The 25895-nt window shown below is 41.0% G+C and overlaps 1 protein-coding gene across 3 annotated transcripts in view; it reads left to right on the forward strand.

Annotated features, from left to right (window-relative positions):
- LOC119863821 (uncharacterized oxidoreductase YjhC-like) overlaps positions 1–25895 on the forward strand; it is an 84183-nt gene that overhangs the window by 50046 nt on the left and 8242 nt on the right. For 2 of the 3 annotated variants that reach the window (XM_038422776.2, XM_038422772.2), the window contains 6 exons: positions 4783–4839; positions 12263–12393; positions 14581–14635; positions 20135–20227; positions 23535–23669; positions 24285–24386. In XM_038422776.2, the coding sequence (XP_038278704.1) occupies positions 4783–4839; positions 12263–12393; positions 14581–14635; positions 20135–20227; positions 23535–23669; positions 24285–24386 (573 nt within the window). The remainder of the gene's footprint in view (positions 1–4782; positions 4840–12262; positions 12394–14580; positions 14636–20134; positions 20228–23534; positions 23670–24284; positions 24387–25895) is intronic. The other variant, XM_038422775.2, reaches the window with a different exon arrangement.

Here is a 25895-nt window from a genome sequence, read left to right on the forward strand (position 1 = left end):
ACAAATTTATTAGAGCATAAGCTTTCGTGAGCTACAGCTCACTTCATCGGATGCATTGGTGGAAAAAAATTTTTCCACCAAATGCATCCGATGAAGTGAGCTGTAGCTCACGAAAGCTTATGCTCTAATAAATTTGTTAGTCTCTAAGGTGCCACAAGTACTCCTTTTCTTTTTGCCATAGTCATGCGTCAGGCTTCATTGCTTCACTTATCCGGCTTCTCAAGGAAAGTATATCAACTGTGGAGGATCCCCCTTTTAATGGTCTGAAGTTGTTTGCCACGACGACTGACAAGTCCCTTCACACCTTGAAGGCGTCTAGGGCAACTCTTCATTCCCTCAGGATATACACATCTGCACAGAGGAAAAAACAGGGGAAATACTATTCAACCCAGCTTGCAAGAGCTGCCCCCTATGCCCAAGAACAGAGACAGTATGATGCACAAAACGCAGACAAAAAGAAAAGGAGTACTTGTGGCACCTTAGAGACTAACAAATTTATTAGAGCATAAGCTTTCGTGAGCTACATCCGACGAAGTGAGCTGTAGCTCACGAAAGCTTATGCTCTAATAAATTTGTTAGTCTCTAAGGTGCCACAAGTGCTCCTTTTCTTTTTGCGAATACAGACTAACACGGCTGCTACTCTGAAACCTGTCAAAACGCAGACAGATCTCCAAGGCGTCGACCACTCCCTGCTCAATCATCAGCGTCCCAGCAACCCTCTGCAAAATAATAATTTTGAGGGTTTGGTCGAGGGCCTGAGACATCTCCCCCATTCCTCAGTGCTGACACCATTATTGACCCCCATTTTGGACACCATTTGACTCCTTTCTACTCAGCATAGAAGACCATCACCATGGACAAATGGGTTCTAGAAATACTCAGCACAGATTATTCAATACCACTCACCTCCATCCCCTCTACACACTCTCCCTTCCTGTCTTTCTTCAGTGACACCTCTCATAAACACCCTCTCCGGCAAGAAGTAAACCACCTCCTACATTTGGACACCATGGGACCAGTACCATCATAACACATAGGAAAGGGTGTTTATTCTCACTATTTCTTAACCCAGAAAAAGAATGGTGGATAGAGACCTGGTCTCAACCAGTGCATGAAGAGTGGTTCCTTTGAGATAACTGCCTGTGTGACTCTGGAGTCCCTACATTCCTTGCCCACTATTTCAGAGTTTTGTGGATGCTTGATTTTGTACTTAATTGAGTATGTGGGGGCCTTGTCAGTGGTTGTAATTAGATGAAACCTGTATTTGTAAAGCTTTAGATGACAATCAGATTTAATGACAGATTTGAGCTGTGGAAATGTGTATTATGAAAGATTATCAAATGGGCACACATTGTCTACAAATGCATGGCAGTTAAAATATAGGATTACAAAAGTATCATATTATCTGGAAGAGTAAAGGGGGTATGGAGTTGGGACAGCTGATTCCCACTTGAGGAAAGATACCAAACCTTTATTTCCAAAAAAAAATCCATAATGGTACACTTGTGTAAGATCTCAGTGTGATGCTTTGGGTTTCAACCTGGGCCAGTAAGGAGTTCTGGCACTACCTGCCTTGCACCCTTGGTTCCGTGGTGTGACCTTGGCTCAGAGCCCTGATACTAGTATCATGCTCACAGCACAATGATCTCACCCTGGCTTCCACCAGCCCGGTTACTCCTTGCAGGGTGACCCCAACAGCCCCTCCAGCCCCGAATTCCTCCCAAACTGGCTCCACTACAGTATCCAGTCCTTCTCACTGGACCTTCACAGAAGATAGTAAGTTCACTGCCTCCAAAGACACAGCACAAACACCAACCTGCTAGTTTAGTTGAAAGCCCACACTCGGTTGAAATGTAGAGCATTGAGCTGGTTTGTAGTAAAACTAAAAATAAGTTGGTTAGCAAAGACCATAGGATTTAAGTGAGGTCTAGTAAGAGGGAAAGAGATGAAAAGTTACAACCAAAATATGATTTCTAGTGATTAAATTTAACTTCAGCAAGCTACAGTCTTGGTCTAATCAAGTTTCTCACTTATGTTCAGTTTTCAGAGACTTCCAACCCTCTTTGTTAAAAGGTTCCACTTTTCTGAGATGTACAAGAGCTCTGACATTTTGCATCTGCTCAGTAATGGATACCCAAGATGGCTCTTTGTCCTTGCTTATATTTTCCAAAGTTCAATGATACTGCTTCAGTAGGCGGGAAGGTTTCCTGGAGCTGCAGCGTCCATCCCGCACTGAGAGAATTAAGTGGCCATCCCCCACACTGATTTGCCTAATGACTTTGTCTGTCTTGCATGTAAAAGTAATTTAATTGTCTCTCTTGTTCAGTTTACATTGGAGAAACATCCAAGCAAGAGTAACCACATTCCTTTGTCCAGAACAGGATGACTTAAACACTGCCTGTCAAACACATTTTGAGAATGTATTTCTGGCACATATTTATAATTCTTCATACACCCCACAATAATATTAATGACCAGCACGTCACTAGTTTATATAGGATACCTTACAAGACACCTTTTAGATACAGATTATGACTATAGTGAGGTGGGGCAATGAGTGTGTCAGGTCTCGTATGAGTTACGATATGTTGCGCCCTCTGCTGGCTGGCAGTGAGAGGCTTCCGGGGTCACAACGATCTTGACAAGTTAAAAGAGATGCTGTTAATTTTGACTTAAATTGATAGTTAGCTATAAATACATTAGAAACTAGAGAATAGTGACACTGGAGAGAGGCAAATGAGTTATACCATGAGCCTAAATTTGGCCACCAGGACCTTTCTCCTATCCTTTCCTTTGTCATTGCTACCTCCATGTACCAAGACCACTGGCTCCTCCCCATGTCTTGAGAGATGTGCAACCTTCCCACTTGGAAAGGCAAGTCACCATGCAATTCTCCCAGTCATTTCAAACCCAGCTATCTATGTTTCTAATGATCGAATTCCCTATTACTATTACCAGTCTCTTCCTAATAACTGGAGTTTTTTCTCCCAGAGAGGTATCCTCAGTGCAAGAGGATACCATGACATCATCTGGAAGGAGGGTCCCAACTATGGGATCTTTCCCCTCTGCTCCATTTTGATATTCTCCTTCCCTTGAGACTTTCATCCTCCTCAACAGCATAGAGGCTGTCAGACTGGGGGTGGGATCGTTCGGCTGTATCCTGGAAAGTCTCATTTGTGTACCTCTCTGTCTCCTTTAGCTCCTCCAGTTCAGCCACCCTGGTCTCCAAAGCTCGTACATGGTCTCTTAGGGTCACGAGCTCCTTGCACGTACCATAGGGAGGATAATCATACATGCTGCATTGAGTGCAATAAACTGGGTAGCCCCCATTCTGTTGCTGGTCTTCTGCCTGCATTCTCTTTTTACTCCTGCAGCTCTTTCCTCTGTTGTTGTTGTTTTGTTTTTATTAGGAGTTTTTTATTGCCTTAAAGAATGTTAAGTGTATCTAGCCTCCACCACACACTCCCCCTCTAAACTCCCTCGCAAGACTCCCCTGGTGGCTGCTTGTATTTGCTACCTCCTCTGGTCACTTAGGAGCTGGCTTTTTAAACCCCTGGTCTCCCCGAGTAGCCCCATCCCCTGCTAAGGGGCTTAGGGATCAAAGCCTGGTTAAGAAGCTCTTAGCCTTGCTAGATCCAGCTCATGGTCCTCCAGACAAACCAACCACACTATATACTTCAGTCAAGCAGCAAGCACACCACAAACACAAACACACACACTACAGTCAACAGACCCACCCTAAGGCTCACATAATTGCTCCTCCTTCACCTGGAGAACTCCTTCGCAAAACTCCCCTGTTAGCTGCTCGTGTTTGCTGTCTCCTCTGGTCACTTAGGAGCAGGCTCTCTAAACCCCTGGTCTCCCTGAGTAGACCGGCAACCTGGTTAAGGATTGATGGATGCATCAATTGCAGAACATTACGCAATCATCGGGGACTCTGCCTCTGTTGCCATCTTTGGCTCCACAGTACTTTCGTCTGTGACTAACCCAACTCTGAAGTCCCAGCCCTCCAAGGGGGGTACTGCTTGGGAGTCACCTACAGTGGAACACCCATAGGGACACTACTCAAAGAAGTTACCTTGTGCAGTAACGATGGTTCTTTGAGATGTGTGTCCCTGCGGGTGCTCCACTACGCACCCTCCTCCCCTCTACTTCGGAGTTCTTGCTGTGACTCTGCGGGCCCAACAGACACAGCTACCGAAGTTCTCCAATCAGCAGCGCAAGGGGGCGCACATACTCCTACAGTAGAACACTCGCAAGGACACACATCTCGAAGAACCATCTTTACTGCACAAGGTGAGTACGCTCATTTTTTTCCCAGTTGATTCAATTGCTTATTTGAGGTTTGGCTCTCCCCCTTCTTCATACCTCAAATGAAGTTTCTCTTCCCTGCTGGGGTGTAGCCGTGGTGTCTCTCCCTCTTCCCCCCTCTCTCCCAGCTTGATAACTTTGTTTATCTAGTATGTAAATGAAATTCTCAATGTCTTTCAAAGTACTTTGGAAGTAACTGTCTACTGGAGAAACCACATTCTTTTGTTTGTGGGAGGTAACTCCTGTTTGACCAGAAACCCATTCTTAGAATGTGCTGCAGCTCAAAAAAAATCCTGACATTTGAGAGTTCTATCGCTAGATCGTGAAGGAGACTTAATTTTACTCAGAAATTGTGACTCGCGATAAATTCGCAAGAGTTGCCACGTCTATTTGTGGTATCAGAAAGAGGCTTTGTGTCCCTTTGTAGGCAGAGCAAACTGAGTTATGTTTCCTCGCTGTCTGTTTATATAGGAGCTACTAGATGCCGGAGCAATTGGAGACATCTGCCACATACAGCATCTGGAGCCTGTAAGTGTGTGTGTCATGGTATTATCTGAGCTTAGTTATTCCTATTAATCAGTGCGTTGGTAGTAAATGGTTGGTTTCAGAGTAGCAGCCGTGTTAGTCTGTATCAGCAAAAAGAAAAGGAGGACTTGTGGCACCCTAGAGACTAACAAATTTATTTGAGCATAAGCTTTCGTGAGCTACAGCTCACTTCATCGGATGCATGTAGTGGAAAATACAGTGGGGAGATTTATTTACACAGAGAACATGAAACAATGGGTATTACCATACACACTGTAACAAGAGTGATCAGGTAAGGTGAGCTATTACCAGCAGGAGAGCAGGGGGGCGGGGATGGGGGAACCTTTTGTAGTGATAGTCAAGGTGGGCCATTTCTAGCAGTTGATAAGAACGTATGAGGAACAGGGGGCGGGGAGAAAATAAACATGGGGAAATAGTTTTACTTTGTGTAATGACACATCCACTCCCAGCCTTTATTCGAGACTAAGTTGATTGTATCCAGTTTGCAAATTAATTCCAATTCAGCAGTCTCTCGCTGGAGTCTGTTTTTGAAGTTTTTTTGTTGAAGAATTGCCACTTTTAGGTCTGTAATCACGTGACCAAAGAGATTGAAGTGTTTTCCGACTGATTTTTGAATGTTATAATTCTTGACATCTGATTTGTGTCCATTTATACTTTTACGTAGAGACTGTCCAGTTTGGCCAATGTACATGGTAGAGGGGCATTGCTGGCACATGATGGCATATATCACATTGATACATGTGCAGGTGAACGAGCCTCTGATAGTGTGGCTGATGTGATTAGGCCCTATGATGGTATCCCCTGAATAGATATGTGGACAGAGTTGGCAACGGGCTTTGTTGCAAGGATAGGTTCCTGCGTTAGTGGTTCTGTTATGTGGTGTGTGGTTGCTGGTGAGTATTTGCTTCAGATTGGGGGGCTGTCTGTAAGCAAGGACTGGCCTGTCTCCCAAGATCTGTGAGAGTGATGGGTCGTCCTTCAGGATAGGTTGTAGATCCTTGATGATGCGTTGGAGAGGTTTTAGTTGGGGGCTGAACGTGACGGCTAGTGGCATTCTGTTATTTTCTTTGTTGGGCCTATCCTGGAGTAGGTAATTTCTGGGTACTCTTCTGGCTCTATCAATCTGTTTCTTCACTTCAGCAGGTGGGTATTGTAGTTGTAAGAACACTTGATAGAGATCTTGCAGGTGTTTGTCTCTGTCTGAGGGGTTGAAGCAAATGCGGTTGTATCGTAGAGCTTGGCTGTAGAAAATGGATCGTGTGGTGTGATCTGGATGAAAGCTGGAGGCATGTAGGTAGGCATAGCAGTCACTAGGTTTCCGGTATAGGGTGGTGTTTATGTGACCATCGCTTATTAGCACTGTAGTGTCCAGGAAATGGATCTCTTGTGTGGACTGGTCCAGGGTGAGATTGATGGTGGGAAGGAAATTGTTGAAATCATGGTGGAATTCCTCAAGGGCTTCTTTTCCATGGGTCCAGATGATGAAGATATCATCAATGTAGCGCAAGTAGAGTAGGGGCTTTAGGGGACGAGAGCTGAGGAAGCGTTGTTCTAAGTCAGCCATAAAAATGTTGGCATACTATGGGGCCATGTGGGTACCCATAGCAGTGCTGCTGATTTGAAGGTAAACATTTTCCCCAAATGTGAAGTAGTTATGAGTGAGGACAAAGTCACAAAGTTCAGCCACCAGGTTTGCCGTGACATTATCGGAGATACTGTTCCTGACGGCTTGTAGTCCATCTTTGTGTGGAATGTCGGTGTAGAGGCTTCTACATCCATATGGCCAGGATGGTGTTTTCAGCAAGATCACCAATGGATTGTAGTTTCCTCAGGAAGTCAGCGGTGTCTCAAAGATAGCTGGGGGTGCGGGTAGCGTAGGGCCTGAGGATGGAGTCTACATAGCCAGACAATCCTGCTGTCAGGGTGCCAATGCCTGAGATGATGGGGCGTCCAGGATTTCCAGGTTTGTGGATCTTGGGTAGCAGATAGAATACCCCTGGTCAGGGTTTGTCAAGGTTCCTTCCCCACTCTGAACTCTAGAGTACAGATGTGGGGACCTTCATGAAAATCTCCTAAGCTTACTTTTACCAGCTTAGGTTAAAACTTCCCCAGGGTACAAACTATTTTACCTTTTGCCCTTGGACTTTCTCTGCCACCACCAAACGTTTAACTAGGTTTATTATTGGGAAAGAGTCGTTTGGAAAGGTCTTTCTCCTCAAAATCCTCACCAAAACCTTGCGCCCCCCTGCCTGGGGAAAGTTTGATAAAAATCCTCACCGATTTGCATAGATGACCACAGACCCAAACCCTTGGATCTTAAAAACAATGAAAAAAGCATTAAGTTTCTTACAAGAAGAATTTTAACAGAAGAAAAAGTAAAAAGAATCACCTCTGTAAAATCAGGATGGTAAATACCTTTCAGGGTAATTAGATTCAAAACATAGAGAATCCCTCTAGGCAAAACCTTAAGTTACAAAAAGACACAAAAACAGGAATATCCATTCCATTCAGCACAGCTTATTTTCTCAGCCATTTAAAGAAATCATAATCTAACGCATCTCTAGCTAGATACTTACTAAGTTCTAAGACTCCATTCCTGTTCTGTCCCCGGCAAAAGCATCACACAGACAGACTCAGACCCTTTGTTTCCCCCCACCCCCTCCAGCTTTGAAAGTATCTTGTCTCCTCATTGGTCATTGTGGTCAGGTGCCAGCGAGGTTATCCTAGCTTCTTAACCCTTTACAGGTGAAAGGGTTTTTCCTCTGGCCAGGAGGGATTTTAAAGGTGTTTCCCTTCCCTTTATATTTATGACAGGGTTCTAGGGACGTGTCTGCAGATTTGTTCTTGTGCTTTTTCAGGGAGTTTCTTGAGCAGATGGTGTCGTTTCCTTTGGTAACCCTCAGAGGGATAAGAGGGTAATGGCTTGTAGAATGTGATGTTGGAGAGCCGCCTAGCAGCTTCTTGTTCATATTCTGACCTATTCATGATGACGACAGCACCTCCTTTGTCAGTCTTTTTGATTATGATGTCAGAGTTGTTCCTGAGGCTGTGGATGGTGTTGTGTTCCGCACGGCTGAGGTTATGGGTCAAGCGATGCTGCTTTTCCATAATTTCAGCCCGTGCAGAACACAATGGCACTTAGCATATATGCTATTCAGCATCTCCTCAAGTGTGCTAGAAGCAACTAATTAAGTGCTGAATATCATTGTTCCTTTTCCTTCTTTTTACTAAATTTAATTAGTTAAATAGGATTTGAGGCAACAGACTTTTTTATTTTACTATTTTTAAGTCTTGTGTATTTTTTTATATTCTTTATTAATCATCTATTGTGAACATAAAACAACTAGAAATATTCCTTTTTAAATGCTTTAGAAAACAAATTGCTTAATCCTCTTGTTGCCAAAACTTGGGGGTAAATCACTGGAGAACTGCTTACTTCACTTCCATGACCCTTGTAATGAGAAGCATCCCTAAACAAATTTTTTGTTTTGAACTTTCTGCTGACTGTGTAATTGATTTTTAAAAGTATATGTGTGTGGGCGAGGGAGAATCTCTCATATTTTGTCCCATCTTATTTGGCAGATTTGATTCTCTTCTCCCACACTCTACCCACATATCAATCTAGCTCCTTCTCATGTATATCCTTGTTTGTATACCAACAGCATCTATTGAGTCAGCAGGAATGTGCAATATCTGGAAATAGTTTGTGGTAACTTCTAATCAGAGCTACGAAAAGGTGCTGAGAGTATTATTTTGTGTGGGCCTTACCAATGAATTTTTTTAATTTCTCAGTAAAAAGTTGGACTTTTATTTCTAAAGTTGATAACAGCCAGAAGAAATGTACTGTTAGATCATCACTGTTTAAAGTTAGTGAAAATTTAAAAATTCAAGCACTGAAATTAAATTTTATTTAAATGTCAATAATGTTTTTCCCCTACCATTTCAGTTGTGGCTTACTATGTCAAAAACTAATGTAGCTTACAAATTCCAAGCAGACAAACATTGTCTTTGTTCACTATTCCATTTTAGAAGGAATACTTCAGTTTCCAAGTACAGTGATTAAATGACACTATCTACTTTTGCATGCTTTACCTCGAGCAAAATTAAAGTCACATAAATTGTGTCGCTAGCTTAAAGCATTTTTAATAAACTGGCAGGAATCAGGTGTTTAGAAAAGCAGAATTTTCTTATGATCTTTTTACATTAATAACACTCAGGAAATTAGCTTCCTTTTTTTTAGTGAAAAGGATTTTAGATATTCAACAAATTCTGCTGTGACACTTAGCCAAACAAATCTGGATTGGATCATTCACAAGGAAGATGCCAAATGATTTGTTTATACTTAAGTAGATTGGGAGGGACTGTGATTTTTGTTTTGCTTCCTGGAACTCCGTTTTTGGAGTTTATAGGAACTATAAGTTGTTACCATCTGGCCCAATACCCCTTTATATGGACACCAGTCTGAGTGGATATGTATACTGGCTCTCATGTGCTTCCAAGCCAGTTGGGTCTGGGTATCATCTCATCACCATTTCTGGGTCTGGATACTTAGGACACACTCCAAGACTTAGACCTCTTTGTGCCTTTCCTTGGGACATAGGGCATTGCTGTGTCTGAGATCTGTGTCTGAGATCTCCTGAGCCTCACAGTTGCTTAGTCATGCTCCCACAGAGCTCCATTGAGTTTAAGCCCTGTGGGGACAAAGGAAAGCAAGGAACATAGGTTTAGCAAAGGTTTCAGAGGGGTAGCTGTGTTAGTCTGTATCAGCAAAAAAAACAAGGAGTATTTGTGGCACCTAGAGAATTACAAATTTATTTGGGCATAAGCTTTCATGGGCTAAACCCACTTCATCAGGTGCATGCAGTGGAAAATACAGTAGGAAGATATACATGCACAGAGAACATTAAACAATGGGTGTTGCCATGCCAACTGTAATGAGATCAATTAATTAAGGTGGGCTATTATCAGCAGGAGAAAAAAAACCTTTTGTAATGATAATCAGGATGGCCCATTTCAAACAGTTGACAAGAAGGTGTGAGTAACAGTGGGGGAGGGGGGAAATTAGCATGGGGAAATAGTTTTTACTTTGTGTAATGACCCATCCACTCCCAGTCTTTATTCAAGCCTAATTTAATGCTGTCCAGTTTGCAAATTAATTCCAATTCTGCAGTTTCTCATGGAGTCTTTTTTTGAAGTTTTTTTGTCAGAGAATTGCGACTTTTAGGTCTGAAATTGAGGGACCAGGGAGGTTGAAGTGTTCTCTGACTGGTTTTTGAATGTTATAATTCTTGATGTCTGATTTGTGTCCATTTATTCTTTTGCATAGAGATTGTCCGGTTTGGCCAATGTACATGGCAGAGGGCCATTGTTGGCACATGATGGCATATATCACATTGGTAGATGTGCAGGTGAACGAGCCTCTTATGGTGTGGCTGATGTGATTAGGCCCTATGATGGTGTCCCTTAAAAAGTTAGGTGGACAGAGTTGGCAACGGGCTTTGTTGCAAGGATAGGTTTCTGGGTTAGTGTTTTTGTTGTGTGGTGTGTGGTTGCTGGTGAATATTTGCTTCAGGATGGGGGGCTGTCTGTAAGCAAGGACTGGCCTGTCTCCCAAGGTCTGTGAGAGTGAGGGATCGTCCTTCAGAATAGGTTGTAGATGCGTTGATGATGCGTTGGAGAGGTTTTAGTTGGGGGCTGAAGGGGATGGCTAGTGGCGTTCCATTACTTGCTTTGTTAGGCCTGTCCTGTAGTAGGTAATTTCTGGGTACTCTTCTGGCTCTGTCAGTCTATTTCTTCACTTCAGCAGGTGGGTATTGTAGTTTTAAGAACGCTTGATAGAGATCTTGTAGGTGTTTGTCTCTGTCTAAGGGGTTGGAGCAAATGCGGTTGTATCGTAGAGCTTGGCTGTAGACAATGGATCGTGTGATGTGATCTGGATGAAAGCTGGAGGCATGTAGGTAAGTATAATGGTCATTAGGTTTCCGGTATAGGGTGGTGTTTATGTGGCCATCACTTATTAGCACTGTAGTGTCCAGGAAGTGGATCTCTTGTGTGGACTGGTCCAGGGTGAAGTTGATGGTGGGAAGGAAATTGTTGAAATCATGGTGGAATTCCTCAAGGGCTTCTTTTCCATGGGTCCAGATGATGAAGATGTCTAATAGAATAAGTAGGGTAAGTAGAATACTGGTGTTAGGGGATGAGAGCTGAGGAAGAGTGGCTCTAAGTCAGCCATAAAAATGTTGGCATACTGTGAGGCCATGCGGGTACCCATAGCAATGCCACTGATTTGAAGGTAAACATTGTCCCCAAATGTGAAATAGTTATAGGTGAGGACAAAGTTCAGCCACCAGGTTTGCCGTGACATTATCGGGGATACTGTTCCTGATGGCTTGTCGTCCATCTTTGTGTGGAATGTTGGTGTAGAGGCTTCTACATCCATAGTGGCCAGAATGGTGATCTTCCAGAAAACAACATCCTAGCCCTTGAGGAATTCCACCATGATTTCAACAATTTCCATCCCACCATCAACCTCAGCCTGGACCAGTCCACACAAGAGATCCACTTCCTAGACATTACATTGCTAATAAACGATGGCCACATAAATGCCACCCTATACAGGAAACCTACTGACCGCTATACTTACCTACTTGCCTTGGGAAAGTTTAGATATATCTTCAATGCATAGTACAAAATGAAGTTAATTTGATAAACATAGCCCTCTTTTGTCACAGAAGTATAATGAAGAAGTTCGTGAAATGTATGCGACATTTCAGATGGAAATACTGTTGACACAATGTAATGTATTTTGCTAAGTGTTCCATTTTACCACAACTTTTTCACTAAGAAAAAATTGAAAATAATATTATTTTCAATGTTATCTGATATATATAAATGGTTGAAATCTGCATCATTTACAGGATCAGTGGTCTTTAATTGGGTTTTCTGTATGTCAAGAATATGCAATACAAATTTCAAACATGTTTTTGGAGGATGCACCAAGGTAATGTTTTTCTAGCTGAAATGAATTTGGTGTCTTCATTCAAGTTTCTAGTAGACAGTGGTCCACATTATAGAAGACAACTATGGTTAACACTAATTGGTAACTCTGATAGTCTCATAAGGAAGCCAGGGATTGAAAGCCATGGACACTTGTGTCCCTAACTTTAGTCCTTTCAGGTCAAGAGTCAGAAACACTTGTAGGGCATAGGGTGAGGTAAGTATGCACTGCTGCTTCTCTTGCTGTACCTGATCCTTATTATAAGACCTCAGTGAGCCTGTCAATCTAGCAACTTCTTAGCTGTCAAGCCCCTCCTCCTTTAAGATTTGGGATTATTAATTATTTTAAACTATAAATTACTTGTATCTATTCACTTCATTAATTACTGTTTATTTCTTGTAAGCATAGGTTGGATTCTGGCATTTTGCCCACTCGTTTGTGAGAGGAAATTGGAGGAATGAAGCAGAAAGTACATTTTCTTTGTTAGCCAAATCCTGCCATGACATCGACCTCATTAATTTTTGGATGGGTGATAAAAGGTTTACAGCATTTTTTTTTATCATATTTGTTCTAAGAATAAACATGTGCAAAAACAAATAAGGTGTGTTACAGTTACACACGTTTTATGTAACTTTCCCATTCTGAGAGACTAAGGCCGTGTCTATGCTACAGATGTTATGCCAGTATAGTTACAGTGTAGATGCAGTTTATGACGAGAGAAGGAGTTTTTCTGTCAGCACAGTAGCACCACTCCTCCAAACGACCTTACTTATGTCGTCAGAAGAACTCCTCTGTCAGTATCACTGCATCTACATTGGAGGTTTGGCCAACATAGCTGTGCCGACAGAACTTTGTCGTGTAAACCTAGCCCCAGTTAGCTCTTTTCCCCGCTGAGTGTAATTGACCATCACCGTCCTAGAGAACAAGAAGCCTGAACCTTCTTCTAAATGTAGATCTCCTGCAGTGATAGAAAAAATGATAGATTAAATTACATTGATTTAAATATTGGTGTTCACATTATTTAAAGGAAAATGCTTGTAGTTGTTATTACATCCTGGCAGGAAGAATAAACCAAAGGTGGTAATCAGATTGTGGGGGAAAGTATCTATCTAGGGACATATATGTCTCCATCACTGTAGTATATGAATGCACTGCAAATATTAATGAATTTATTTGTACAACTCCCTTGTGAGGTAGGGGGTTTTATATCCATTTTATAGATTTAGAACTGAGGCAAAGTCTGTGACTTTTCCAAGGCCACACAGTGAGTCTGTGACAGAGCTGGGAGCTCAGCCCAAACCTCCTGAGTCCAACACTGGTATCTTAGCCACAGGTCATTCTTTCTCTCCTGAAACTTAGTATTCCAAGCACGGTCTAATTTCTTTTTTAAATTGCATCTCCAGTCTGTCCAAAATCACCAACCTAGCCAAATTAGCTAACTAAACTATTATAGCTTCACTGGAAAATTTAGTTGCAAGTTGGATGTAAAACTTGTATTTATCAGAAAAGGATGGAATCTTCAAAAATGGAGGAATTGTAATGACAATGGCCCTGAGTCTGGGACTCGCTGTGTCTACTTGTGAACCAGTGCATAAGGGCCCCAGGTCAGCAAAGAACATAAACATATGCTTAAATGGGTCTTAAGGACCTGCTTACGTGCTTTGTTGAATGCCACAGTGATATTTTCAAGGTGTGATAATTTTACTAATTTTCAAGGCTAGAAATATTCCTTGGAAGGTCAGCTTGTGGAAAGCCAGGCATTTCCATTTCTCAATGACATACATTATTTTTCTATCCTGAGAGATTGAGATATCAGACCATAATATCTTATTTTTATTATCCCCCTTTTATTTTTGTAAAATACTTAATTTCTGTAACATTATCTCTAAAACCACTAGAATTAGCCAAGTTGGATTACATCTTCTAACTGTTCAGATAGTCTTAGTTACTGTTGTGTAGCTCCTGTTGAAGTCATTTATCTTCACTGGTCCATAATCTCGAACAGTCTGTGAAATATCAGTTTCTAAAAATTGTGCCAGCATTGAAGGGGGTGAGGGAGGAAAAGAAGATGAGAATCAGAATGATGTGATTTTTACTGTTTGATAGCTCCTCACCTCTCACAACATCCTGTGGGACCAATGCGAACACTTTCAGGGCCAGTAAATATTATGCAGCACTGATCCTGGACTAGAGGTCATAAAGAAATTGTGATCCTTGACTTAAAAGTATAAATATAGAGATGTTGTATTTTGTATACTCAGACCCATTTTAGTCCCAGAACTTTTTTAGTATAGAACTAAAGACATATTTTTTTCCAGTTCCTTGAAGGCAGCCCAGACAATTATTGTTTGTAAATTCTTATAACAAACTGGAGACAAAAGAAAAAAATCTGAGTTCTTCTGACATCATTCCATTGACTAGGACCCTGCTCAGATAGAGATTTCCTGAGTAATAAAATTATTCCCAATACTAAGACATGTCATCAGAAAAAAATCTTAGTGAAAACAGTTGCACCAGTAGTGTAACAGAAAACCAACAATTAATTGGTGTTGAAGGACTTTGAATATCTAAAAGCCTGATCTAGGTTAGACTGAAATTAGTGAAAGCCTTTCTGTTGACTTCGGTGTATGTTGGATCAGGCCCAAAATGAACAGTTAAGAAAATGACAATTTCTATACTTTTTTATGCTGACATGTTTATTTATGAAAACATCTGTTTTATTTCAGATGCTTAAAGGTTTCATCTTTTGGCAGTCTTTCTCATTTTACTAATGAGCATAAGGTTTGTATAAATACTACTATATAAAGGAATACTCAAAGTCTCTAGCCTTATTTCAGCAAAGCATTTAAGCATATAGATTCATAGATTCATAGATACTAAGGTCAGAAGGGACCATTCTGATCATCTAGTCCGACCTCCTGCACAGCGCAGGCCACAGAATCTCACCCACCCACTCCTATGAAAAACCTCACCCATGTCTGAGCTATTGAAGTCCTTAAATCATGGTTCAAAGACTTCAAGGAGCAGAGAAGCCTCCCTCAAGTCAACCATGCCCCATGCTACAGAGGAAGGCAAAAAACCTCCAGGGCCTCTCCAATCTGCCCTGGAGGAAAATTCCTTCCCGACCCCAAATATGGCAATCAGCTAAACCCTGAGCATATGGGCAAGATTCACCAGCCAGATACCCAGGAAAGAATTTTCTATAGTAACTCAGATCCCATCCATCTAATATCCCATCTCAGGGGATTTGGCCTATTTACCCTGAATATTTAAAGATCAATTACTTACCAAAATCCCATTATCCCATCATACCATCTCCTCCATAAACTTATCGAGTAGAATCTTAAAGCCAGATAGATCTTTTGCCCCCACTGCTTCTCTTGGAAGGCTATTCCAAAACTTCACTCCTCTGATGGTTAAAAACCTTCGTCTGATTTCAAGTCTAAACTTCCTGGTGGCCAGTTTAGACCCATTTGTTCTTGTGTCCACATTGGTGCTGAGCTGAAATAATTCCTCTCCCTCTCCTGTATTTATCCCTCTGATATATTTATAGAGAGCAATCATATCTCCCCTCAACCTTCTTTTAGTTAGGCTAAACAAGCCAAGCTCCTTAAGTCTCCTTTCATAAGACAAGTTTTCCATTTCTCGGATCATCCTAGTAGCCCTTCTCTGTACCTGCTCCAGTTTGAATTCATCCTTTTTAAACATGGGAGAACAGAACTGCACACAGTATTCTAGGTGAGGTCTCACCAGTGCCTTGTATAATGGTACTAAAACCTCCTTATCCCTACTGGAAATGCCTCTCCTGATGCATCCCAAACCGCATTAGCTTTTTTCACAGCCATATCACATTGGCAGCTCATAGTCATCCTATGATCAACCAATACTCCAAGGTCCTTCTCCTCTTCCGTTACTTCTAATTGATGCGTCCCCAACTTATAGCTAAAATTCTTGTTATTAATCCCTAAATGCATAACCTTACACTTCTCACTATTAAATTTCATCCTATTACTATTACTCCAGTTTACAAGGTAATCCAGATCCTCCTGTATAATATCCCGATCCTTCTCCGAATTGGCAATACCTCCCAGCTTTGTATCATCTGCAAACTTTATTAGCACACTCCCACTTTTTGTGCCAAGGTCAGTAATAAAAAGATTAAATAAGATTGGTCCCAAAACCGATCCCTGAGGAACTCCACTGGTAACCTCCCTCCAACCTGACAGTTCGCCTTTCAGTAGGACCCGTTGCAGTCTCCCCTTTAACCAATTCCTTATCCACCTTTTGATGTTCATATTGATCCCCATCTTCTCCAATTTAACTAATAATTCCCCATGTGGCACAGTATCAAATGCCTTACTGAAATCTAGGTAAATTAGATCCACTGCATTTCCTTTATCTAAAAAATCTGTTACTTTTTCAAAAAAGGAGATTAGGTTGGTTTGGCACGATCTACCTTTTGTAAAACCATGTTGTATTTTGTCCCATTTACCATTGACTTCAATGTCCTTAACTAATTTCTCCTTCAAAATTTTTTCCAGGACCTTGCATACTACAGATGTCAAACTAACTGGCCTGTAGTTACCCGGATCACTTTTTTTCCCTTTCTTAAAAATAGGAACTATATTAGCAATTCTCCAATCATTCGGTACTATTCCTGAGTTTACAGATTCATTAAAAATTCTTGCTAATGGGCTTGCAATTTCAGGTGCCAATTCCTTTTAATATTCTTGGATGAAGATTATCTGGGCCCCCCGATTTAGTCCCATTAAGCTGTTTCAGTTTCGCTTCTACCTCTGATATGGTAATATCTACCTCTATATCCTCCTTCCCATTTGTCATGCTACCATTATCCCCAAGATCCTCTTTAGCCTTATTAAAGACTGAGGCAAAGCATTTGTTTAGATATTGGGCCATGCGTAGATTATCTTTAACCTCCACTCCATCCTCAGTGTTAAGCGGCCCCACTTCTTCCTTCTTAGTTTTCTTCTTATTTATATGGCTATAGAACCTTTTACTATTGGTTTTAATTCCCTTTGCAAGGTCCAACTCTACTCGACTTTTAGCCTCTCTCACTTGATCCCTACATGTTCTGACCTCAATTAGGTAGCTTTCCTTGCTGATCCCTCCCATCTTCCACTCCCTGTATGCTTTCTGCTTCTTCTTAATCACCTCTCTAAGATGCTTGCTCATCCAGCTTGGTCTACAACTCCTTCCTATGAATTTTTTCCCCTTTCTTGGGATACAGGCTTCCGATAGCTTCTGCAGTTTTGATTTAAAGTAATCCCAGGCCTCCTCTACCTTTAGATCCATAAGTTCTTCAGTCCAATCCACTTCCCTAACTAATTTCCTTAATTTTTGAAAGTCAGCCCTTTTGAAATCAAAAACCCTAGTTGCAGATTTATTTTTGTTAATCCTTCCATTTAGTTTGAACTGAATTAGCTCATGATCACTTGAGCCAAGATTGTCCCCTACAACCATTTCTTCTATGAGGTCCTCGCTACTCACCAAAATTAAATCTAAAATGGCATCCCCTCTAGTCGGTTCAGCAACTACTTGATGAAGGAATCCATCAGCTATCGCATCTAGGAAAATCTGAGCCCTATTATTATTACTAGCACTGGTCCTCCAATCTATATCTGGGAAGTTAAAGTCTCCCATGATCACGCAGTTTCCATATGCTTAAGTCCATCTCTATTCAACAAACCACTTAAGCACATCCTGTAAATTAAGTTCATACATCTTTGCTATATTGAGGTCTAAATTATCATTTGCTCTCCATTTTATTTTATTTCCAGGAAGTATTTGACCATTTTAAACATACCTGTAGTTATCAGTGTTTTTTCTGCTAAAAATGTGCATTTTGAAATATAGTGAAAATGACATAAACATTGCAGGAAATTCCTTGTTTTGTGTTAACAGAAGCCTAATCTTACAGTAGCCAAGGTCCTGAAGCCCTAGTGAAATAACTCAGGAGTGTAGAGAGCCTAAAATAACATAGCCCAAGCAGAAACTGCTTATGCTGTTTAAAAAAAAAAAATTTAATCTCAGTATAGTATGCATTACGTCTAAAGACGCACCAAGCTAGTTCATCCTGGCTTTCCCATTGTGCCTTCCATTCTCTTTAGCACCTTCCATGCCATAAAATTGTTCCACACCACTTTCAGTATCTAACTCTACTTTAGATTTGGATTTTAATTTGTGTCAGTAGGACTACTCACATGAGTAAAATTACTCATGTGCATAAATTTTACTAGATTGGACCTACAGTTTGTAGAATATTCAGATTCACAGTTTGGGACCTTGGATTTTTTTTTAATGGAAAAACAATTGACTTTCTAATGTTGATTTAAAACATCTAATTAATTGTAAGATAAGTTTTAAGAGAATAAATATTCAGCTAAATAATCTGAATTTGTTTTTTAAAAAAGTCAGGACAAAAGAGTTTGTCTGCTTAGGTGTTCATTCCTAACAATCATGTTTCATGTCATGATCAGTTTATAAAAATGCAAAGGCCATGTAAATGTAACAGTCTGGTTGTCTGTTTGGATTCACCGAAAAGGAAATGCAGAACATAAAAACCACTGTTGCAGCTTTGCCTACAAAATATGAATACACTTACATAAAAATCAACCAACCAAAAAAAACCACCCTAAACCCAATATGAAGCTAGCAAGATGTGCCTGCCATCATCCAGATCACCTTTCTTGTGTAGTGTATCCCTTTCCCCTATCCTGCATATGTTCGGTTTGTTTGCAAAGTATAAGCTCTTTGGGGCCTGAAATGTGGCTTAGCAGATTTTGGGCACTACCACAATACAAATAATAAGCAGTAAAGTAATTTAAGGATCCATCATCAACATTAATTTAGCTATCTTATAAATTCTGTGTCTTGTAGTATACATATTGTTACTTAAACTGTAATGTGAATCTCAGGTATGGTAATATCAACATTGGGCATTTCTAAGGTACCTATAATTGTGGGCATCTAAACACGATTGTTGAGTTACTCGTTTAACCAGATGAGTAGGAATAGATATTAGTACATAGCAATGAGGCTGAATTATTGTGGCTAGTGGAGCCCTTCGCAATTTCCAGATCTTGAATTTTTGTAATTGTAATTGTGCAACCTCAGTGTTTCATTAAATTAGCCATTGGCACTTGCTTTCTTTTCCAAGAGCACGATGGGGAAAATGCCTGTATTTATAGTAGGAGGACTTGTGGCACCTTAGAAACTAACATATTTATTTGAGCATAAACTTTTGTGGGCTAAAACCCACTTCATCCGATGTATGCAGTGGAAAATACAGTAGGAAGATATATATATATATACACACAGAGAACATGAAGCAATGGGTGTTATCATACACACTATAATGAGAGTGAATAGTTAAGGTGAGCTATTATCAGCAGGAGAGAGAGAGGGAAAAAACAGAACAAAAAAAAACCAAAAACCTTTTGTAGTGATAATCAAGATGGGCCATTTCCAGCAGTTGACAAGAATGTGTGAGGAACAGTAGGGGCGAAAAATAAACATGGGGAAATAGTTTTACGTAGCCTTATGCTGGGATTTTCAAAAGACCCTAAGTGCTTTAGGCACCAAATGCCAATGAAGCTAATTCAGAAGTAATTTTAACTTTCTTTTTGCCCTCAAACCAAACACAGTGCTTCTGTATGTCCATTTTAAGTTCAAAGTTTTAGTCCCTGGCCGTTTCTGCTGTATCTTGAGGAATGTGTAGATTTAATTTTTTACAATGAATATTTTGCATAATTTTTTCTGCTGTCCCATACCTTAAAACGAGGGAGAAGATTTGCTCAGACTTTTCAAAAAAATCATTTTTAGGCAGAGATCAAAGGTTTCAGCCCCAAATGTGAATTCTTAGAAGATTGTGAACATGTGAAAATGGGGTAAAATGAAAATAGTTTTCCAACTTTAACTACCAATTACAGTACTTGCTGCATGAGCATGTTATTTAGTACTGTTAGCATATACTTATCTAGCTCCCTGGTGGCAGAGGGCTAGCTGCAGCACCTTGGACTGAAGGCTCAACTGGATGGTTGTAAACCACTTTTTCTTGGGAGATGATGAATAAGGCTGCGAGTCTGTCATGGAGGTCACGGAAGTCATGGATTCCGTGTCTTTCCATGTCCTCCATGACTTCTGCAGTGGCTGGTGCTGGCCCGGGGCTAAATCTTCCTAATATTGCAATAAGTGTCTTTCTGTGGATGAAAATTCATGAGTAAAATTAATAAATAATGAACCACTGTAAATTTGCTTTAGCCCAAAGGAGCTGCCAATCGGTGCTTAGACTGTTCAGTTGAACAAACCTGTCCATATTCAGCAAAGAAGATTTATCTACAACGTGCAGAGAAGGTGAGTATAGTACTGTTTTCAAGCAACATATCTTCCAAATATTGACTACATTGATCTCAAAATGTGTTCAGTTTCCAAGCAAAAGGAACTTATCTTTTGGTTTTCCTAAGATCTTGGAACGTAAGAATTACTGTGTAACATCAGACCATTGTGTCATCAAGGATAATATTTTGCTTCCGATGGCCAATACTTGATGTTTTGAAAGAAACAAGAAGGCCAAAATGTATCCAAGCTGTTTGCTCCCATGGGAAGGGAATGATTTCTTTCTGACTCCAACTTCGTATAAAAGTGAATTTTAAAAGGTTTTATAAATAAATGGGATCAAAAATGAAATCAAAGAAATGTTAGGAGGGAGCTTCAGTAATAGATTTTAAGGCCAGATGGACCACTGTGATCATCTCATCTGTCTCATAACATGGGACATAGGACTTGCCTGAATTAATTTCTGCTTCAAGTCCAATAGCTGTTGTTGAACTAGAGTATATCCTTTATCAAAACATCCAATCTTGATTAAAATTTTCTAGTGATGGAGAATCCACCAGAACCCTTTGTACATTATTACAGTGATTACCTTCACTGTTAAAAAAAATTGAACCTTATTTCTAGTCAGAATTTGTCTAGCTTCAACTCCTTGCTGTTGGAAGATGGAGAAGGCTGAAATATTCAACCATTAGGTTTCAGCCTTCAACAAAAAGGAAGCTGGAGATTCATTTACGTTATTGAGGATCTTAGAAAATTGGGAAACAGCATGATTAGGAAGCAGATAAGAGAATACTTGGTTTACGTAAACGTATGTAACTCAGCAGGACCAGATTAAACTCATAGGAGGTTCTTAGAGTGGTGGCAGACACTATATTAAATCTACTCTTAAACTTTTAGAGAAGAGTCAAGATACTAGAGGATCGGGGAAGGTAGTATATAGTTCCTGTATTTTACAACTGGGGAAAAAGAGACTAAAATGTTCCAACCTGTGTGCCTAAATTTAAGATGCTAAATGTAAATTTAGAATCATATGAATAGAAATGGCCTGATTTTTTTTTCAGAAGTGCTGTGCAAACCCAATTTCCATTGAACTGAGTGGGAGTTGCAGATGCTTAATATCTCAATACTGTCCTGTACTAATGTAAGGGGATGGCTCAGTTTATCTAAGAGGCACATCTCTTTACAAGGACATAAGTATGAAAGTGAGGATTTGGTGTGATGGGTTGTCCCCCCTCTCAGGGTGCCACCTAGGGCCAGATTAAGGTTATGAGGAGCCTAAGGCTAATGGAAGGGAAGGGTCTAAGTATGAATTACATATTGCAAAAAAAATTATGAAGTCATCAAACATTTTTCTACTTACATATTTACATATTTATTTAAGTAAAATTAACAAGGTTATTCTGCTCTCATGACACTCAGTTCTTCAAACACATTTTTTTTCATAGCTTTAGCTTTGGCAAAGTCATGAATGATGTCATCGTAATTCAAAAACCTGACGATTTCATTCTCAATGCTCAAGAGGGACAAAGCACTGAGATGCTCTTGAGTCATGGTGGATCAGAGGACATTTTTGACCCTTGTTAGAAGAGAGAAGGAACATTCTCCACTACAGTTAGTGATCGTTAGTGACAAATACAGCCATAATGCAGTTTCAACATTTGGGAAATATTCTGTCACTGGATTCAGTGATAACTTGGTACATCCAAATAGATTTACTTTTGTCATCTTTTCTCTATATATCTGAGAGAGTGATGTGAATTCAACAAATTGAAGAAATTCTTTAGTAAAATCTACTGGGAGATCATCTGGGTACTTCTGACACAGACATTTGATACCTTCACTGACTTTGGAAATGTTAGGCCAAAAATTTGTCAGTACTCTAAAGGTTTTGTCAATATTTTCATAAGCCTTGATCTGATGTTCTAATGCACTCTTCAGTTAGTCGATGATTGTGAAGAAGGTATTAACTGTGAAGGCCTCCTTGTCACTGAATGAGTGGGCAGTTGCATCGTTGCATGTCTTCTGTCTTTTGCAGCATTTGGCTGACTTATACTCATGTTTAGCAGGCCTTGCAGCCCCCGAATTTCACAGGCATCAAAATTATCCCACATTTGTTGAAGAACAGTTCCAAGTCTCCTCATTAGATTTATAGCACTGGAAAGGACAATTTGAGCACTTTGCAAGCTTAGACTACACTTGCTGAATGGCTGAAGTGTATCATTCCAACCCTCACGCAAAATACCAGTTTCCAAAGTGTGCATTGCATCATTCAGAATCTTCTCATCTTTTCTTGTTGTGATTCAGGGATGACCTGAGGAGGTGAGTGGAGAATCCCAGGGATAGCAAGAATTCATAAGACTTTTCAAGGCTGGAAAGGACCATTATGATCATCTAGAGTGATCTTTTACGTAATACACCCCATGGAATTTCACCTTCCTCAAGCTCATACCTTCTCAGTTGAGCTATAGCTAAGGCTACGATTTAATCACGGGTATTTTTAGTAAAAGTCATGAACCAGGTCACAGACAAGAAACAAAAAATCATGACCTGTGACCTGTCCATGACTTGTACCACAAATAACCCTGACTGAATCTTGAAGGGGTTGGGGGTGCCCCAGAGGACCACAGCACCAGCTGCAGGGAGGGAACCCTAGGCTCAGCCATACTGGCCGCTGTAGAAGTCGGACTCGGACAGACAGACACAGAGCCCTAGCTATAGCATATCTTTTAGAAAGAATTCCAATTTTGATTTAAAGATTTCTAGGTGAATCCACCAGCTACCTAGGTAAGTTGTTCCAATAGCTAATTACCCTTTTAGTTAAAAAAAATCATTTTATTTCCCATCTTAATTTGTCTCAATGTCAGACATTGGATCTTTTTATGCCTTTGTCACCTAGAAACCCCCAACTATCAGAAATCTTCTCTTCATGTAGGAAATTAGACTAATCAAGTCGCCTATTGTCCTAGAGTCACTCCTGTAGCTCTCTTCTGAGCTCTTTCCAATTTGTTAACATCATTTTTAAAGTGTGGACACCAGAAGTGGACCTATGTACACAGAGATAATACCACCTCTGGACTCCTACTTGATTCTCCCCTGTTTATACCTCAGTGGATCATGCGAACTCTCTTGCTACAGCATCATGCTGTGAGTTCATGTTGTTTACCTACAGGAACAGTTTTGTGCCCCAGCTGTAGCTGTAGTTCTGATTTCTGTATATATAAATGAGAATTTGGTCCAAGATAAGAAGAGGCAAGTTTCTTGCCTTTTTAGATGAGATAAGAATACAGTATGTCTTGCATAAGTAACATTGTCGTTATTTTTGTAGGGTTATTTTAATTGGCCAGTATCTGTTGTGTGCAACAGTGGTGTTTGTGACATAGAATCTGTGACAGAGGCCCTACGCAGCGGTCCATACGGAAGATGTGTTTATGAATGTGACAATGATGTTGTCAGTAACCAGGTATGATATTTTTTGTTCATCTAAGTAGTGTATGTAAAATTTTACTTATTTACTTACATTTTTAAAAATTGTAGCGATTAGTCCTGAGTATGAAACCAGTACACTTCAATTTGTGCGTCTTAAAATAAATCAGTTAAGCTGTTCCATTTGGTTAAAGTTTTCCCTGTTTGAGATTTTATAAGGAAAGATTGGCCCTTGAGAAAACATTTGTGTGTAAGCTCTAGTCTTTTGGAAGTGCTTCCACAAGCATAGGTCTAGTAGCACCACTCTGATACATTGTGAACCTGCTGAAAAAATAATCTATTGAAAAGTATATTGTGTGCAGCACAAGATAAAACAAAGTAGAACCCTTTGACAAATAAAGCCCGTACAACACATGAATTCTGTGCTGCTCTAGTAGAAATGTTCCCAACACACAACTCATGGATTTTACAGCTTGCCTCGTGCTAGGTATGTAACTTCTGTTAATTTCATCTTTCAGATGTTTGCGCTGTCTACTTTGTAACTCCTAGTTATCCGATAGATGACAGGAAATCCACCTTCCCCACTCCTGCCAGATTCCACTCAGCACTTTTAGAGTGGCCCTATGTTTCTTAACTTCTTTACTCTCTGCAGGTTGTTAACATGGAGTTTGAAGGAGGAGCAACAGCTGCTTTTACTATGATGGCCTTTACGGAGCAGCTGGGTATAAGAAAAACCACCGTCTATGGGACCAAGGTAAATGAACAGGAGATTGCCCCACTATTCAGTACCTCACCATTTCTATTTACTGGGCACAATCTTGTTCCCACTAAAATCAATGAGCGTTGTGGATAAGGCCTATTATAAGGATATTATGGGTAAGGCCCTTTGTAAATCACAAGTTCATGGACTGCATGGAAATCATGGAATTAGCCCTTTCCAACAGCAGGGAGGTGGAAGTGGGCAACACTGCTCCCGCGTCCCCACTGAAATTGTTCACTGGGGAGGTTAGCAGGCTGGTCCCATTCAGGAGGGGGAGCTGGAGGATGGTGAGCTGGTCCTATCCCAGGGAGTGGTGTGGGGAGCATCTGACCACATGGCACTAGATGGTCCATGGCAGGAATCAGGGCCTAGCTCACTCCGCACTGAGATCTAGCTCAGGCTGCCACTACTGATTCCTGTCTGGCCAGCAGGCAGAGAGAGGCAGCACTGATAATGCAGCAATTAGGAGTGGCCCATCCCAGAGCAGCCCCTGGCAGCCTTGGGGGAGACAGCACAGGAGCTGAGACCAGGATCCATCCCCCACCGTAGCCAGCACAACGACAACAGCTAGCACTGCAGCCACTTGGAATATGAGCAGCTGTGTGAGGAGGCCCTATCCTGATGGAGAGATCGGGGCTTGAGGTAGGGCAATCAGAGTGTGAGGATCAGGTTGGGGGGAGGGATCCTGGCCTCAGCTCCCTGCCAGCTGGTGTAGTGTTGCCTCCTCCCAGGCTGCCAGAGGTCACAATGGGGCGGGCCAGGCCGGGGCATCTTATCGTGGTATTGTTAGGGCTGCCCTCTTCTCCACACTAGACAGACAGGAAACGGCAGCAGTTGCTGGAGCTGAGCATGCAGCTAGCTGGGCCCCAATCCCTGACCTGGGTTGGACTGGCCAGCACCGTGTGGTAAGACACCAACACTCCCTGCGATAGGACCAGCCCTCCACCTCCTACCACTGGGACTGACCCGCTAACCCTGCTTCTGCCTTGGCACTGTTGGAAAAATCACACAGTTCAGGGGTGATCAGCAGCCATCCGTGTTCCATGAAATGCAAACTTTTACCTGGGACGCTACTGTGAATTTAAAAAAGAAAGAAAAAAAAAGTCTGTTATTTTCTTAGGGCTTTACTTATGGGGGCACTACCTCATTCCCATTAAGGGTCAGAGAGACAGAGACACTGAGGGCCTGTATTCAAAGTATGAGAGATTCTAAACAAAAGCAATGGTAGTTTGGAAAGGTAGGAATGTAGAACAGTAGGCATTGTGTAAGTAGAAGCAGCAAGGCTTGGATGTGTGTGAGTCAAAAAAGAGGGCCAAATCAAAGATGATGCCTGGATTATGGGCCTTAGCGATTTTTGAATTAATATCTTGCTATAAACACTAACACTTCAGCATAATATGTGTTTAACTGCTAACAAAGTGTTGTTATGGGGAAATGTTTTGCTGAGTGCAACTGTTTTTCATCTCTGTTGCTGCACTGGTTTATTGGACACCTCTGTTAACG

Source organism: Dermochelys coriacea, chromosome 11, assembly GCF_009764565.3.
Source record: "Dermochelys coriacea isolate rDerCor1 chromosome 11, rDerCor1.pri.v4, whole genome shotgun sequence".
In the NCBI taxonomy this organism is placed as follows: domain Eukaryota; kingdom Metazoa; phylum Chordata; order Testudines; family Dermochelyidae; genus Dermochelys; species Dermochelys coriacea.